The 13,266-nt window shown below is 40.7% G+C and overlaps 1 protein-coding gene across 1 annotated transcript in view; it reads left to right on the forward strand.

The window, feature by feature from the left end:
- The window catches only part of snx25 (sorting nexin 25), an 84,826-nt gene that overhangs the window by 31,817 nt on the left and 39,743 nt on the right, over positions 1-13,266 (forward strand). Inside the window, exon 6 of the mRNA XM_063190112.1 lies at positions 8,029-8,099. Within this exon, the coding sequence (XP_063046182.1) occupies positions 8,029-8,099 (71 nt within the window). The remainder of the gene's footprint in view (positions 1-8,028; positions 8,100-13,266) is intronic.

Consider the following 13,266-nt stretch of genomic DNA (forward strand, 5'->3'; position numbering starts at 1 on the left):
CCTCCATCTTGAAGAACAAAGAAAATGTGGTCTACCGTTGCATTTTTCTTAAATGCTATCAATATATGCTGTCCCTGTGTTAAATAAACAAATTAAACTAAACTCATTTAAAGGGGCCAACTGTTAAGGTGTGTTACTAGTGAGAAAAATTGCGGTTAGTGGGTGTTTTTGGGAGTGAGATGGGCGCGACGAAACCATTTCTGTGGACATCAAGGATACTTGATTTCATTTGCTCTGTTTGAACAGTTAGGTGGATTTTGGTCATCATCCCATCTTGTCATTCCTCTGCCATATCCATCGCCCACAAATGTCTGAAAATAGCCTAGTTTTAAGTAGCTGGCAAACATTTCCCTTGCTGTACTTGTGGTTGAAAATCTGCACCAGCTAAATTATTACCGTATACTCTGAATATGAGTGTGATGGGTTAGCTTTGTATGCAACTGAAGTAATGGCGTAAAGTGGCTTGTGAATTAGATGATTTATTGATCAATGGCAGCTGGTGAATGTTCATATTTTTATTAGTAAGGGGTATTAAAGGAACAGTCCACCATTTTTTGATTTTCACATATTTACAGTATTTCCAAGCATTATTCATGAATGTGCATATTGGGGGGTGCTGTGGCGCAGCGCGCTAAGCCCCCCACAATTGGGCTTGCATGGCAACGGGGACCCCGGTTCGAGTCCGGTCGGGGTCATTTCCCGATCCTACCCCATCTCTCTGTCCCACTCGCTTCCTGTCACCATCTCAGATTGTCCTATCAAATAAAGGCATAAAAACACCTAAAAAATATATATATATATTTTTTTTTAAATGAATGTGCATATTATTTTCTTCTCAGTTTTTTCAGTACTTAGATTTATTGGATCAGAATTATTAGCATAGCTTAGCATAATCACTGGAAGTGAATGGGGGCATTAGCATCAAGCCACAAGTGATCACTGGGCAGGATTAAATAGCTGTTTTGCACTCTGGTGAATTTTACATTCATTTTGAAGTACTTTATAAGTACATTTGATGATGTTTTGTTTTGCTCCATAGACTTGCATTGCTACGCTTAATTTGGCTATACTGTTAAACTAGGCAATGGAAACACATAGAAGAAAATTATATGCACATTCATGAATAATGCCGGGAAATACTGCAAATATGTGAAAATCAAAAAAGGGTGGACTGTTCCTTTTAAGGCAAATGTTTCCTTGCTTGTTCTCATGGAGGAAAATCTGCTCTAGTCAAATTCTGATAAAATTGCTCCTAATGCGATTTCAGACTTTTTTTCCCTGCTAAAATCTCTATGGAGGACTTTTATAGGGCTTGTGTATATGTGTGTTTGTGAGAAGCATTGTCAACAAAAGCTTTAGGGAAGAGCCTTTGGGACTCTTGAGTAGGAATGACATGTCCAAGAGGACCACTACTGCTATTTCTGTCTGTGGATCAGTTGGCCATGCTGTCATATCTAGTGAAGACTGCACTGCAAACTTTTCTCCACGCTCTCCCAAGATACAAGAATATGAAGAAGCTTGGGTAAAGAGGTCCACACTCAAGTACTTTTGAAACTGTTTGGTCAGCATAAGCTAAATATAAGCTAAATAGTCACCATGTCGCTATACCTGTCCACTTCAGTTGTAGTGGTGCTCTCTCAGGGATTCTCACGGGTAGGTGATGGTTTGCTTGAAGAACACTGACATTCTTTCAAAAGAATTGATAATGATAATTATTGGTTCATTTGGAGATGCCATTGTAAAAAATGAATGAATGAATGAATGAATGAATGAATGAATGAATGAATGAATGAATGAATGAATGAATGAATGAATGAATGAAAAAGAGGGATGTGAATGTTCAAGCTTATATTTAAAGAGCAACATCTTTGTGTTCTTTTCACAGACTCTAGACTTTATAAATCCACTTGAAATTATTAATGGGCTCTCTCAGCCAGAACCCATTATGCTTTTGATACGAGAACAGCCTATTTTTCAAGAAATTGAATGGAATCTCAAGCCCAGAATTACTATTAACAACCAATACAAAATAATATCTGCGTTTTAAAGAAAAATGTGTGGAGTCTGCGTTTCTATTTTTCTTAAGAAGTTAAGAAAAGTTAAGTGTTAAGAAAACCTCACTGAATTGAAAATAAGAAAGACTCAGAAAGGATAGTGTGAACAGAAATCACTGTGGTCATGTTTTCCTTTTTGGAAATTTAATTATGTTGAAATAGGTGAAATTACCCCTCAAAATTGTTTGCCAGCGGTAGAATGGTGAGAGGCTTGTTGACGCCATTTTGTGTCGAGACTGCTGTATGTTCTAGTCTGCTGTAGCTTGTGTGTGTTTGGCCTTCTGATATGATATCTCTGGAAACATAACACATTGAAACCACTGACTTCAAAGGAAAACGAGTGAAATGGTTTAATGCTCAAACTGTAACTGTCTGAATAATGCATTAGCTTGAGCTGTGGTAGTGGGTTAGATCTCAGCCTCTGTTATCAACCTGTTTATGCTGGTGGTTAGATTTGAAAATACCAGGTGTTGGTAATCGCATCATGCATGCTGCAGATTATCACAGGCCACAAACACACATAGCAGCATGAAATGGCTTGAACATTTTGCATTAAAACATGAGGACAGTGAAGAAAATACATTGTACGTTGGCCATTGTAGGTCTCTCTGAAGGCTAACTGATTAATCCTCAGCATATGGGTGGGAGACGTGATGCCTTGTTTTTTTTCGTAAAATTGGTTTAAAATCTACAAAACTGTTATTTTTACTTTAAAACACAAATGTCAATGAAAGAAGATGTGATACATTATGTTTCATATCAGTCTTAGATGAGAAGAAACATTTTTGTTAAGATTTATGTAAAGGTTTATATGTCAAATATCCTGCGGTGTGACTGTAACATTAATGAAACCTGGAATATAATATATATATTAAACTGAGGGCTGTAACGCGCTCAACTCAAACAAAGTAAACAACTGGGTGCTCATTCCTCGAGAATATATGAATTAAAGAAAAAGCAGGACAGCACTCCAAGTTTTTGTGGTTTATTGCCCGTCAGACGTTTCGGGGTTAACCTTCTTCAGTGTCGGGCCTGACACTGCATAAATATTAACTTTATATTAAGATGTGTGAATGTGAAAAAAACTCAAGACGGTACAAGTTCAATTTCGTAACACAAATTGCGTCCTGTGGAGTGACATGTATGTCAATGTTTGTGAACGGGCAGCTGCAAGGCCAACTACAAGGGTCTTAAAGACTGCCTCCTAACCAGTCAATGGGTGCATCCCAATATGTGACCTTGCCTCCTCCACTTGTGCTTGTCTCCTCGTCCCGCCTCCTGGCCCCTCCTCCGTGGAGAAAACGATAAAGTTTCCCAGCAGTCAGCCTCGCCACAACAACTTTTGAGGGACTGTTTTTCATTCACCATCCCAATTGCAAATGAGAAAAAGACTTTACAATTGAGCTTTTGCAAGATATTGAAATATAATGCTGTTGTCAGTGATGTCATCATGACGAGAAGCAAGTGGAGGAGGCAAGTGGAGGAGGCAAGGTCGCATATTAAAACGCACTCAGAACCTCAGTTATTGGAGAGTGCTGTGGAAGCTTAAGGTGACTATTAACCTCTTAATATGTCTTCATATTGCAATGTTTCTGTCACGCAATGCTTAGGTTCATTTTATGGTGTCCTGTGGTGTGACTGCTCTTATAGAAGGTTTTTTTTTTTTTTAAAAAGGGTTTTTTTTTTTTAAAAAAGGTTTTTTTTCCATTAAAAAAAAGGGTTTTTTTTTCATTAAAAAAAAAAAGTTTTTTTATAAATGAAAAGACATATTAAGATTAAACACAATATCATTATCAAGTTAGCATGAGCTCAGATGTCAGTCATGTATACAAAGGATTAAAATGGCCACAATGCAGTGAATTTCCTGTGGTGCGACTTCATTTTCCTGCGGTGTGACATGCCTATGCAATGTGTTGACGCAGGACACATTTTCTCAAAAATGGCAGAAATTAGGCGAAATTCCACGGACCACTAAGTGCTTTATTTTTTCTCTTTTTTTTCTTCAATTTTTTCAATCAATTTTTTCAGGAATTGGAAAAACTTTTTTTTTTTTTTGGCGTTACGCCCTTAAACGTCAACCACCCATATGTCATGTTAAGGAAAGCCAAATGAACTGATCTGCACTCTGACAACAACAGTTTCTTTCTTTTCCGTTCTCGACAAGTGCAGCATGTTTTTACTATGTCTGAAAATCTTGCTGGCAGTTACAATTCCCATTTGCAGATTGAAATAATGTAAAAGCTATAAATTGCTTGAAAATTTTGCTATGTTGCGCTTCCAGATAGATCTTTTTTAGGACTATTATTACTCTCTGTGCGTGCGTGCGTGTAGGCACTTTCTCACGTAAATCCTGGGTAAATTGGTATTGTGCGGCAGCCTCCAGAGCTGGTGTGTGACTGTGACTATTGTGTAAATTAATTGCTTTGGAATTACATTAAACAGAGAGAATGACAGTGACTACGCATGATGCGTTTGCTGATACGTAGGTATTTGGTTTTCTTGAAAAGTATAGTAATTCTGGAGAGAAAGGTGCATGGTGCATAAATGCTTTGACTACCTTAGATTTCAGATAAGGGTGTATTGGGGGCACAGAGGGCAGGAAGGAATGATATAACTTAAATGAAACATGCCAATGTCACATCCAGAGCGAATAAAGCAAATTTGTGGTGATACTTCTTCAGCGACCTCACTACCTGTGTCGCGTACTGTAGGTTGTATCTGGTCTACACGCAGCATTAGTATTTGCTGGCACTGTGTGACCGTGAGAATGTGACGGAAAGGAAAAAAGCCCTGCCACATTCTCAGCATTTACACTTTTGTAAAGCATCAGCCAATGGCATAGCAGACAGGGAAAGGAGAATGAATATCAAACTACTCTTGTAAGGATGAAATTCTTCAAGGGTTCTGGTCATGCGTTGTCTGCAATGTTTTCGAGTGGCCGTTTATGGGCCTGTCCGTATCCGTTCTTAAAAGCACCCTAAACATTTGTTCTCAAGAATATGCAACTCACCAATTGTTTAGGGGTATTCACAAGTATTCTGTAACAATTTTTGTAGTGAATCATGGCTTCTGTCGTGTTTTAGGTAGCATTTTGCAAACACATTTTTTTCTTCCATAAAATGGCAAATGAAACATGACAGAAGACTAATTTTGCTCTCAAACTTGTTAGGGAAAGCCAGTTAGTACCCTCAACTACTTAGTACGATGCATACTTTTCAAAACAAGCCTGGATATATGTCATCAATTATTTATCATGCATTGTAACAGCATGGTATCTCCTGGTAGGAATTGTCCACTTGTAAAGTTATGTTTATACTGCAGGCAGTAGTGCAGAGCTAGACCTAAGTTTCTGTAGTCAGTTGAGATCGGTGGTTCCCAGCCAAGGATATTTGCACCACTAGGACTATGTCAGCACACTACAGGTGGTATGTGAAAAAGTCTAATGACAACAAATATGGGAAAAAAGTCACATTGGGATAGAGGAAGAGATATACGTAAGTATATAAATGCAAGTTATGGGTTACTCATGGCATGACAAAAAGGCTTAGGCAAGACAAAAAAAAGGTTGGGAAACACTGGTTTAGAGCATGACTTAAAATGCCGTTTCAGTGTTCTGAGATTTGCACATCAAACAGGAACTAATGGAAAACACTACTATGAGATGCTATGATTGGGTAAGACCGTATTTCGTGTCTTTACTATCCGATTGTAGAAGCTGTTCAGTGTTCCACAGAAAGACTTTTGTCAGCCTCGTGGGGAACAGATTTTCATGTGCTTGCTTGGTAATATTTGTTGGCATCAAATATAGATGAGCTTATACGGCCCCTGGTGCATTTACATTCGGTTTCTGTTCATTATTGATTAAATCATCAGTGCTCTCTTGAGAACAAAAACCTAGTCGTACAGTACTGTGCAGCAAGGCAGAAGACTGACTGCAAGTGTTTTTTGTTTCTCTGAATAGACCCGCTCACAAAGTGACCGTTGTGCCATTTGTAGATTGATCACAAGTAATTTACCGCCATTGACTTCCCGCCCGCCTGCCGCCTGTTGCCAGTAATGCACTGTGTCCTGTTGAAGAAGCAAGTCTATTATTTGTGCACTCCTCCTGCCTCTCTAAATGTTCTAATGTCCCACAGACGCTGAATGCGGGGCCTGCAATCACATTACTGTGTGTCTGTGTGTCTGTGTGTGTGTGCTGGTTTAATCACAGCTGACCCATAGTTTCCACATGTAAGCTTGTCCATCAAATATAATCTTTCAGGTCTGACGTTCTGACCTGCTTTCATGGTAGCTGAGGAGTATTCCACCTGACAGTGGCTGTGCATTTAATGATGCAGCCCTCCATTCTAAAGAGAAGCTGCTGATCTTTCATCCTGACAGCCAACCAGATTAGAGCCCCCCGCTGATGCTATCTTTTAGCAAGGTAGCAAGGTGCTTATTAAGGCCAGATAATGTATGTGTATGGTCTATGGCACTTTGTTTGCCATTTATAGCCTACACTGTAGGCAAATTAGGTGTTTCTTGTGGATGATGCTGTGATCTATTTTATTTAGTAGTAAAGTGTAACAACAGATGTGGAACCATTTAAATTCCGTGGTCTTAACAAAAACAATCTCTTACTCTGGACTATATGGCATTTTCTCCTAATATTATTTTTTAAAATTAATATACATTTTATCTAAATATAGTACATAGCCGTTGAATTATTGTATCACTTCCTCATCTGTTGGTTTCTGAGGCGGTTGTTTGTCTGCCAAACCAGTAGATGGGTGTTATTCTCACATGTCAATTTGCTCAGTACAGTGTGTGTGGTCTGTGGTTTCCGATTGATTATCAACTGCAGACCTTTCCATTGATGTCATGATAATACCGTGATGGATGTATTTCATAATCTTCTACAAATTGAGGTGTTTTTTTTTTTTTTTACCACAAACCACAAACATTCAGTCTGCTCAACAGCAGTCAGGTTAAAGGCCTTTCTCACTCCCCAGCAGTAGTGTGACTGAAATAGTGTTTGGCTTTGAGTCACTGAATTGCATACAAAGACACACACAGAGACACATGGCAAACTCTTACACTAACACATACAGTGAAAAAAGCTGAACTTTAAATGTGTGTATTGGAAGAGAAAGCTGTGCTTTAAACTGTCAAATGCAAAAATTGCAATGTTTATCTTGGTCCCCCTTATTTCTGTCTGTGCCTTAGTAACTTTGTTTGACTTTTATAATGCACATTAAATTCAAGAGGGCTTTATCACGTTACCCAATGCCAGACGGGAGCGATAATTTGTAATGAATATTTAGCACCTTTTTATTATACTGCGTTTCATTTATTGGTGGGGAAATGAGAGGCTCGCTGTTCATGACAAGTCCCTCCCGAGTCTTAATGAAACTCAACACGCGCCCAGATCTTAATCACCCATCTCTTTTTTTTCTGTCCTCCCATCACGACTCGATCTTTATTAATGCCGCTGCCATTTGCGCGAAAGGACAAATCGTAACTCAATTCCTCATGTCGACAGCCAGCTCTGTGGTGTTACTTGTGTTTAGTGGCGAGCTCATGTTCGGGTGATTTGCAGTCATTGGCTTAAAGTCATTTTAGGTGTTACCAGGCTGATGTCCTCTTGTAAACCTTGGAGGTTGCATGGTACAGTGGTTGGAATATAAATGGTCCATTCCTGATGGTCTGTTTTCACTATTTTAGGATGTTTAAGCTTGCAGTGAGCTGGAACCTGCCATAGGCTGATGAACACCTTGTACAACTCTAAAGCACAGAGTTGGGTTACATGATTACTTGATCTTTACATTGAATTTAGATTGAATTGTATGATTTATCCAAACTGAAGTTGTTAAACCTTTTTTAAATACATAAGGTTTAAAACATGAATGCAACTTATTTCACCCAGTGCAGGAAGGGGATAAAAAAGGCATGAATTGTTTGTAATGGCTGTGTTTGTGCTCTGTGTTCTCTCCAGGTACCAGATTGTTGTGGAGATCATCCAAGCGACAACGCTCAGTAGCATTCCACAGCTGAAGAAGCAGAAAGGTAAGACTGGGTGTTGGAGCGTCCTTTTGTTGTCTACTGCCTTGTGTGTTTCAGGAGAAAGGAAGTAAGAGCATTATTTATCGTCTTTATGTGACCCAGATAAACACGTTTTCTCATACTGCATGCAGCGGACCTGCTAGTACCAGAGAGGCATAAGATACAAGACGAGAGAATATTCTAGAAAAGAGTGTCAATGGCCGGCGTGGTTTGAAGCACCCCTGAAGGTCCCAGCGGTGCTCATTATTCTACCATGCCTCCGTTGAAGTCCTTCCTCTCGGAGGCGATGAGGCCGGTTTATTGCTTATTTGCTTCACACTTCATGTACAGACCCTGAAGTAAAGCATCTCTGTTTCCGCAATATAAACCCTGTGACCATAACCTTCACAACTGGGTGGGCAATGAACGAATTAGATATGAATAATCAGCGGGAGTAATGCCACACAAGTACCCGCTTAAGGGCAGACTATTGTCTGCTGTCTTTTTTATGCAGCATCACAGCATCCGGCTGCTGAACTCCAAACCACCATAGGCAATGAACCATTCCTCCACTTGTCATGTCTTTTTTGATTTTCTCTTTTTTTAAACACAGATACTTTTTAAACTCTTTATACTTTTTAAAAACTTCTAAACTTTTTTTCCTTTTTACTTTTTGGGACTCTCCGAGCAGTGCAGCTTTTCATATCTCATGAATTTTTAAATTCATGTGCACATGACAATAAATACCTTGTATCCCTGTATCTTCACCACTGTCTCCCTTATGGGCACCATCACAGTGTTGCTTTACCTCATGTCTCAGAAAAGACTTCACGCCCATGCTGCTTCCCAATGTCAGTTGGGGTTAAACACTGGGGTCTCAGAATCATTAAAAACTGTAAACGACATTGATATTACTGAGGGGTTATATTGGCTTGATCTGATCATTTGGGGGGATAGTAACCCCCCTATCCCCCATTGAAATTACGCCCCAGCTACCTCCACCCACCATTTTTTCAAGCAAGTTGTCAGCTTAGAGTTCAGCTCAGCATCTTGATGACGGGCAGCTGGCTAATAACAGAATCCGCCCTGTGCAGTGCGGTCACTGGGCAAAACATGCTGAGCAGCGAGGGCCGAGCTTTAGCCTGAGCAATGGCATTTAATATTCCCCTCACGAGTCACAGAGCACCAGGGCTCCACACAGGAAGCGGATGACAGCCGCCTACCCACAACACGCTCGCCAGCCTGCCAGCCTCGCAGGGGAAATGTCACTCACTGTTAGACTGTTTGAGCAGACACACTGGACCAAAGTGTGTTGGTCTGTTTCTCTCTCTCTCTCTCTCTCTCTCTCTCTCTCTCTCTCTCTCTCTCTCTCTCTCTCTCTCTCTCTCTCTCTGGAATGTCTTCCATCCTTATGTCGCTTTCATTTCCAGTCCGGTGAGATGAAGTGGGTACATGGGACTTCTCCAAGTGAATTATTCCAGCTCCCACCTCAAAGCCTTACAGGCAGTTGAAGTGGGAGTTCTACATCCATAACAACCACCACGATTTAACTTGCTTTGGGGAAGTGTTTTAATACAAGCCAAAAGAGCCCAAATAAGGATTATTTCTTCCGTGTGTTACATTCATGTTGACCCCATTTCACACCATAACATGACTTTAAGACGTACACTTAAAATAGCAGTGTCTAATACCATCACACAGGAGAGAAATAAAGTTCTTATTCGTAAGAATTGTTCGTCATCTCTATGGGAGTCATCTTATTGACTGACGACCTGATGAAGAATTTAGTAAAATCACTCCTGAAAGGTGGAAATTTTGCGCCGGGGGCAGTGCCCGCCCACTGCCTATATACGTGGAGCCAAGGGCGCGAACATCATTCTTAGAGTCACACTCTTTTCGGCTGTGGCGAGCAGGGTGTAGTAGAGAGATGACTCACTCATCTCACTCTAAGAGCCGGGGACATATAAATGTCCTATTGTTCTTATTCGTAAGAATCGTTTGTCATCTCTATGGGAGCATATAATCATTCCCGGACAAAGGCACAGGGGCTGGCCCAGCCAGCAGCCCTACATACCTCCTCAAATGTGGCACCTCTTTAGAGGGCTCACAAAGTAGAGACCACGCTCGTAGAGTGCGCTTTGACCTGAGCAGGGGGAGCCACCTTTCAGGAGTGATTTTACTAAATCCGTCGTCAGCCAATGAGATGACTCCCATACAGATTACTCATTCATCTCAATTTGAACCGGGGACATAAAAATGTCTTATTGTTTTGATTATTTAGCAACGCTGTAAATAACATAGGTGCCGCCATTATCCTCTGATTTGTTGAGGTGGGAATAGGGCGAGGTCCCCCCAGTTTGCTAGTTGGAGGTCCTACTTCGACTAGCGTTCCAGTGCATTTTCCTTAGTAGGAGGAAGGAGACATTCCATCTCCCTGTACTTTATATTGGGTCTGGAATGCACCATTAGTTTACAGAGGGGAAAAAAAATGCTGTCACACGAGGATGCCCTGGTGATATGGTCAGCATGCTACACGGATACATTGACTTTCACTAGCTTAGCGACATGCTAACATGCTTACATGAAAAATAACACACTTTACCACCTTTATAAACCCTGGCCAACGATTTTAACTGTATTAAGCCCCAAAATAGTGGCATACCCTTTTAAGTATAGTGCTGTTCAGCTTCCTTTTTTGACCTCACCTTCTCAGCGTGTTTAAATTCAACATTAACTGCTATGCTGGAAAGCTGACTCATATCGAGTTAGGTATTGTGGGCTGTTTTTGCTTGGCTTGTTTTTTTCTCACACTCTCTCTTCCTGCCTCTTCAACTCCATCTTTCTCTTTTTTTTCTCATGCTCTCTCTCTCTCTCTCTCTCTCTCTCTCTCTCTCTCTCTCTTTCTCTCTCACTCTCTTTCGCTGTCTGTCTTTCTCTCTGTCTCTCTCTCTCTCTCTTTCTCTCTCTCTCGCTCTCCTTCTCTATCTCTCTCTCTCTCTCTCTCTCTCTCTCTCTCTCTCTCTCCACCCTAAGCTGTGGGTGGGTAGCTGGTAGCTGTTGGTGTTTCCTGTGGTAGCTGTTTCATCCTAAAACAACTGCAGAACCACACTGCATTGTTGTTTGGCTAGGGTTGTTGCATTTTCCTGAGAGGTTTTTGAATTTTAAGTAGGCAACCTTAGTCTTTTACTATTTTTTCTTGTTGTATTTCACCCTTTCCTTTAGTGAAGAACATCACAATGTATCCACAGGTCCACACAATGATGCGTTTTTTCCTCTGCCCTATAGTTGACTATAGCAGAGCAAAGAAGATGCAAAAAAGAATAATTAATTTGCCCACCGTATGGCAAGATGCTGAGAGGACGTTTGTTGTATTGATGCACTGGTGATATTGCTGAATCTTACTGCAAAGTGAAAGGCTTGGCTCCTTGCTTGGAACTGCAGGTGTTGTCTTGTAATAGTCCTGACTGTCACATCTGCACTTATACAGTGTGACAATCCTTTGTGTGGATCAGGAAGATCTGAGTATAGACAGGTGAAATTCAGGATCCGTTTCACTGTCTCTCCTCTACTCTTCTCCTTTTGCTCGTGGCCTCATGCTTTGCTCATGCCCTGCCTCTGTTGACAAAACAATCCCCGCTGTCAGCCTAAGCATAGCAACTTTTGGGGGACTTTTTCCCCATTCAATATCCTGAATGCAAATGTGAAATTGAATTGTGCTTTTGCGAGACGTTGAATAAAACTTATCAATGTCTTGCCTCGCATCACGAGGCCACAAGCAGAAGGAGAGGACAGGAGGTTAGTCATTGAAAGGGGCCCTCAGTGTATTGTGCAGTAGGGTTGGGACCAGGTTAGCATGTCACCATGTTTGCAAAAAGAAATCAATGTATCAGGTCATGAGTGTATGACTGAAAGGGTTGTGTTTTGTGTAATTTATTGAAGTGTACTGGTAGAAGGTAAATGTTGCTTTTCTGCATCTAGTGAAAGTCCAAATGTCTGAGGTTGAGTGACTCACTGGTTTTTGACATGACGTGTGTGTGTCTGTGTGTGTCTGTGTGTGTGTGTGTGTGTGTGCCTTGGATACATATATCAGCCTTTTTTATCTTCAACACGGTTTCCAAGACCTCTGGCTAACATAACAGATAACCAAACTGGTTCTTTCACCCCTGAAATATTTTTCTCCTGATAAAAGAATCCAAATGACACACCTGCAAATTTTCTTTTACTTCAGACATGTAAAAGTTTTACCTGACATGTTTCGACGGTATAACTTCCGTCTTCATCAGAGGGTCACTGGGATGTTGATTTGTGCATTTTCCTCCGTAACTTGCGTTTAATACATACCGGTACATATATTAAACGCAAGTTACGGAAGGGAATACATCTGATTTTAAAGCACGTCACACATCAACATCCCAGTGACCCTCTGATGAAGACGGAAGTTATACCGTCAAAACATGTCAGGTAAAAGATAAAACTTTTACATGTCTGAAGTAGAAGAAAATGTGCAAGTGTGATTTAAACAGTTAGACATAATGAATGTTATACATATACAAATGACTCAATGTTTGTGTCTGTGTTCTAGATTTGTATTGACTGGCTGGAAGACCTTATAGACAGGTTGGCCTGTCTCGAATGTGAAATTCAGTGTAGTATGCGCTGCATGATTGGGCCCTAGTTAGCATGTCACCATATGTTTGCTAAATGAAAGGGGAGTGTAAAGGGTTGTGTTTTGTGTAGTATATTGAGGTGTACCAGTGGTAGGTGTGTGTTGCAATTCTGCATCTAGTGAAAGTCCAAATGCCTCAGGTTGAGTGACTCCCGACTCACTGATTTTTGACATGCAACGTGTGTGCCCTGGGTTCATACATCAGCCTCTTGCAGTGTTGTGAAGACCTCTGTCTAACATGGCAGATACAGAGACTGGTTGTTTCACATCTGGGTTTTTTTTCTCCCCGATAAAAGAATTCAAATCACTCAATCAGAATGCTGTTGTAATGCGTTTGTGTTTTTCAGAGTTAGTCAGATTTCTGTCATTCCCAGAGGCTCTGCTCTACTTAACAGATGAGAGCCTGGACTCCTCAGCCATGTCAGACTCTGTTTATATGAATCCTATGTTGTTCTCGCTCCTCTTTTCTTTACTCTCGCCTTTCTCTCCAGCCTTCCATCTCTGTCATTCATCTTTTTTTTGTCA

Source organism: Engraulis encrasicolus, chromosome 23 (assembly GCF_034702125.1).
Source record: "Engraulis encrasicolus isolate BLACKSEA-1 chromosome 23, IST_EnEncr_1.0, whole genome shotgun sequence".
Taxonomy (NCBI): Eukaryota; Metazoa; Chordata; class Actinopteri; order Clupeiformes; family Engraulidae; genus Engraulis; species Engraulis encrasicolus.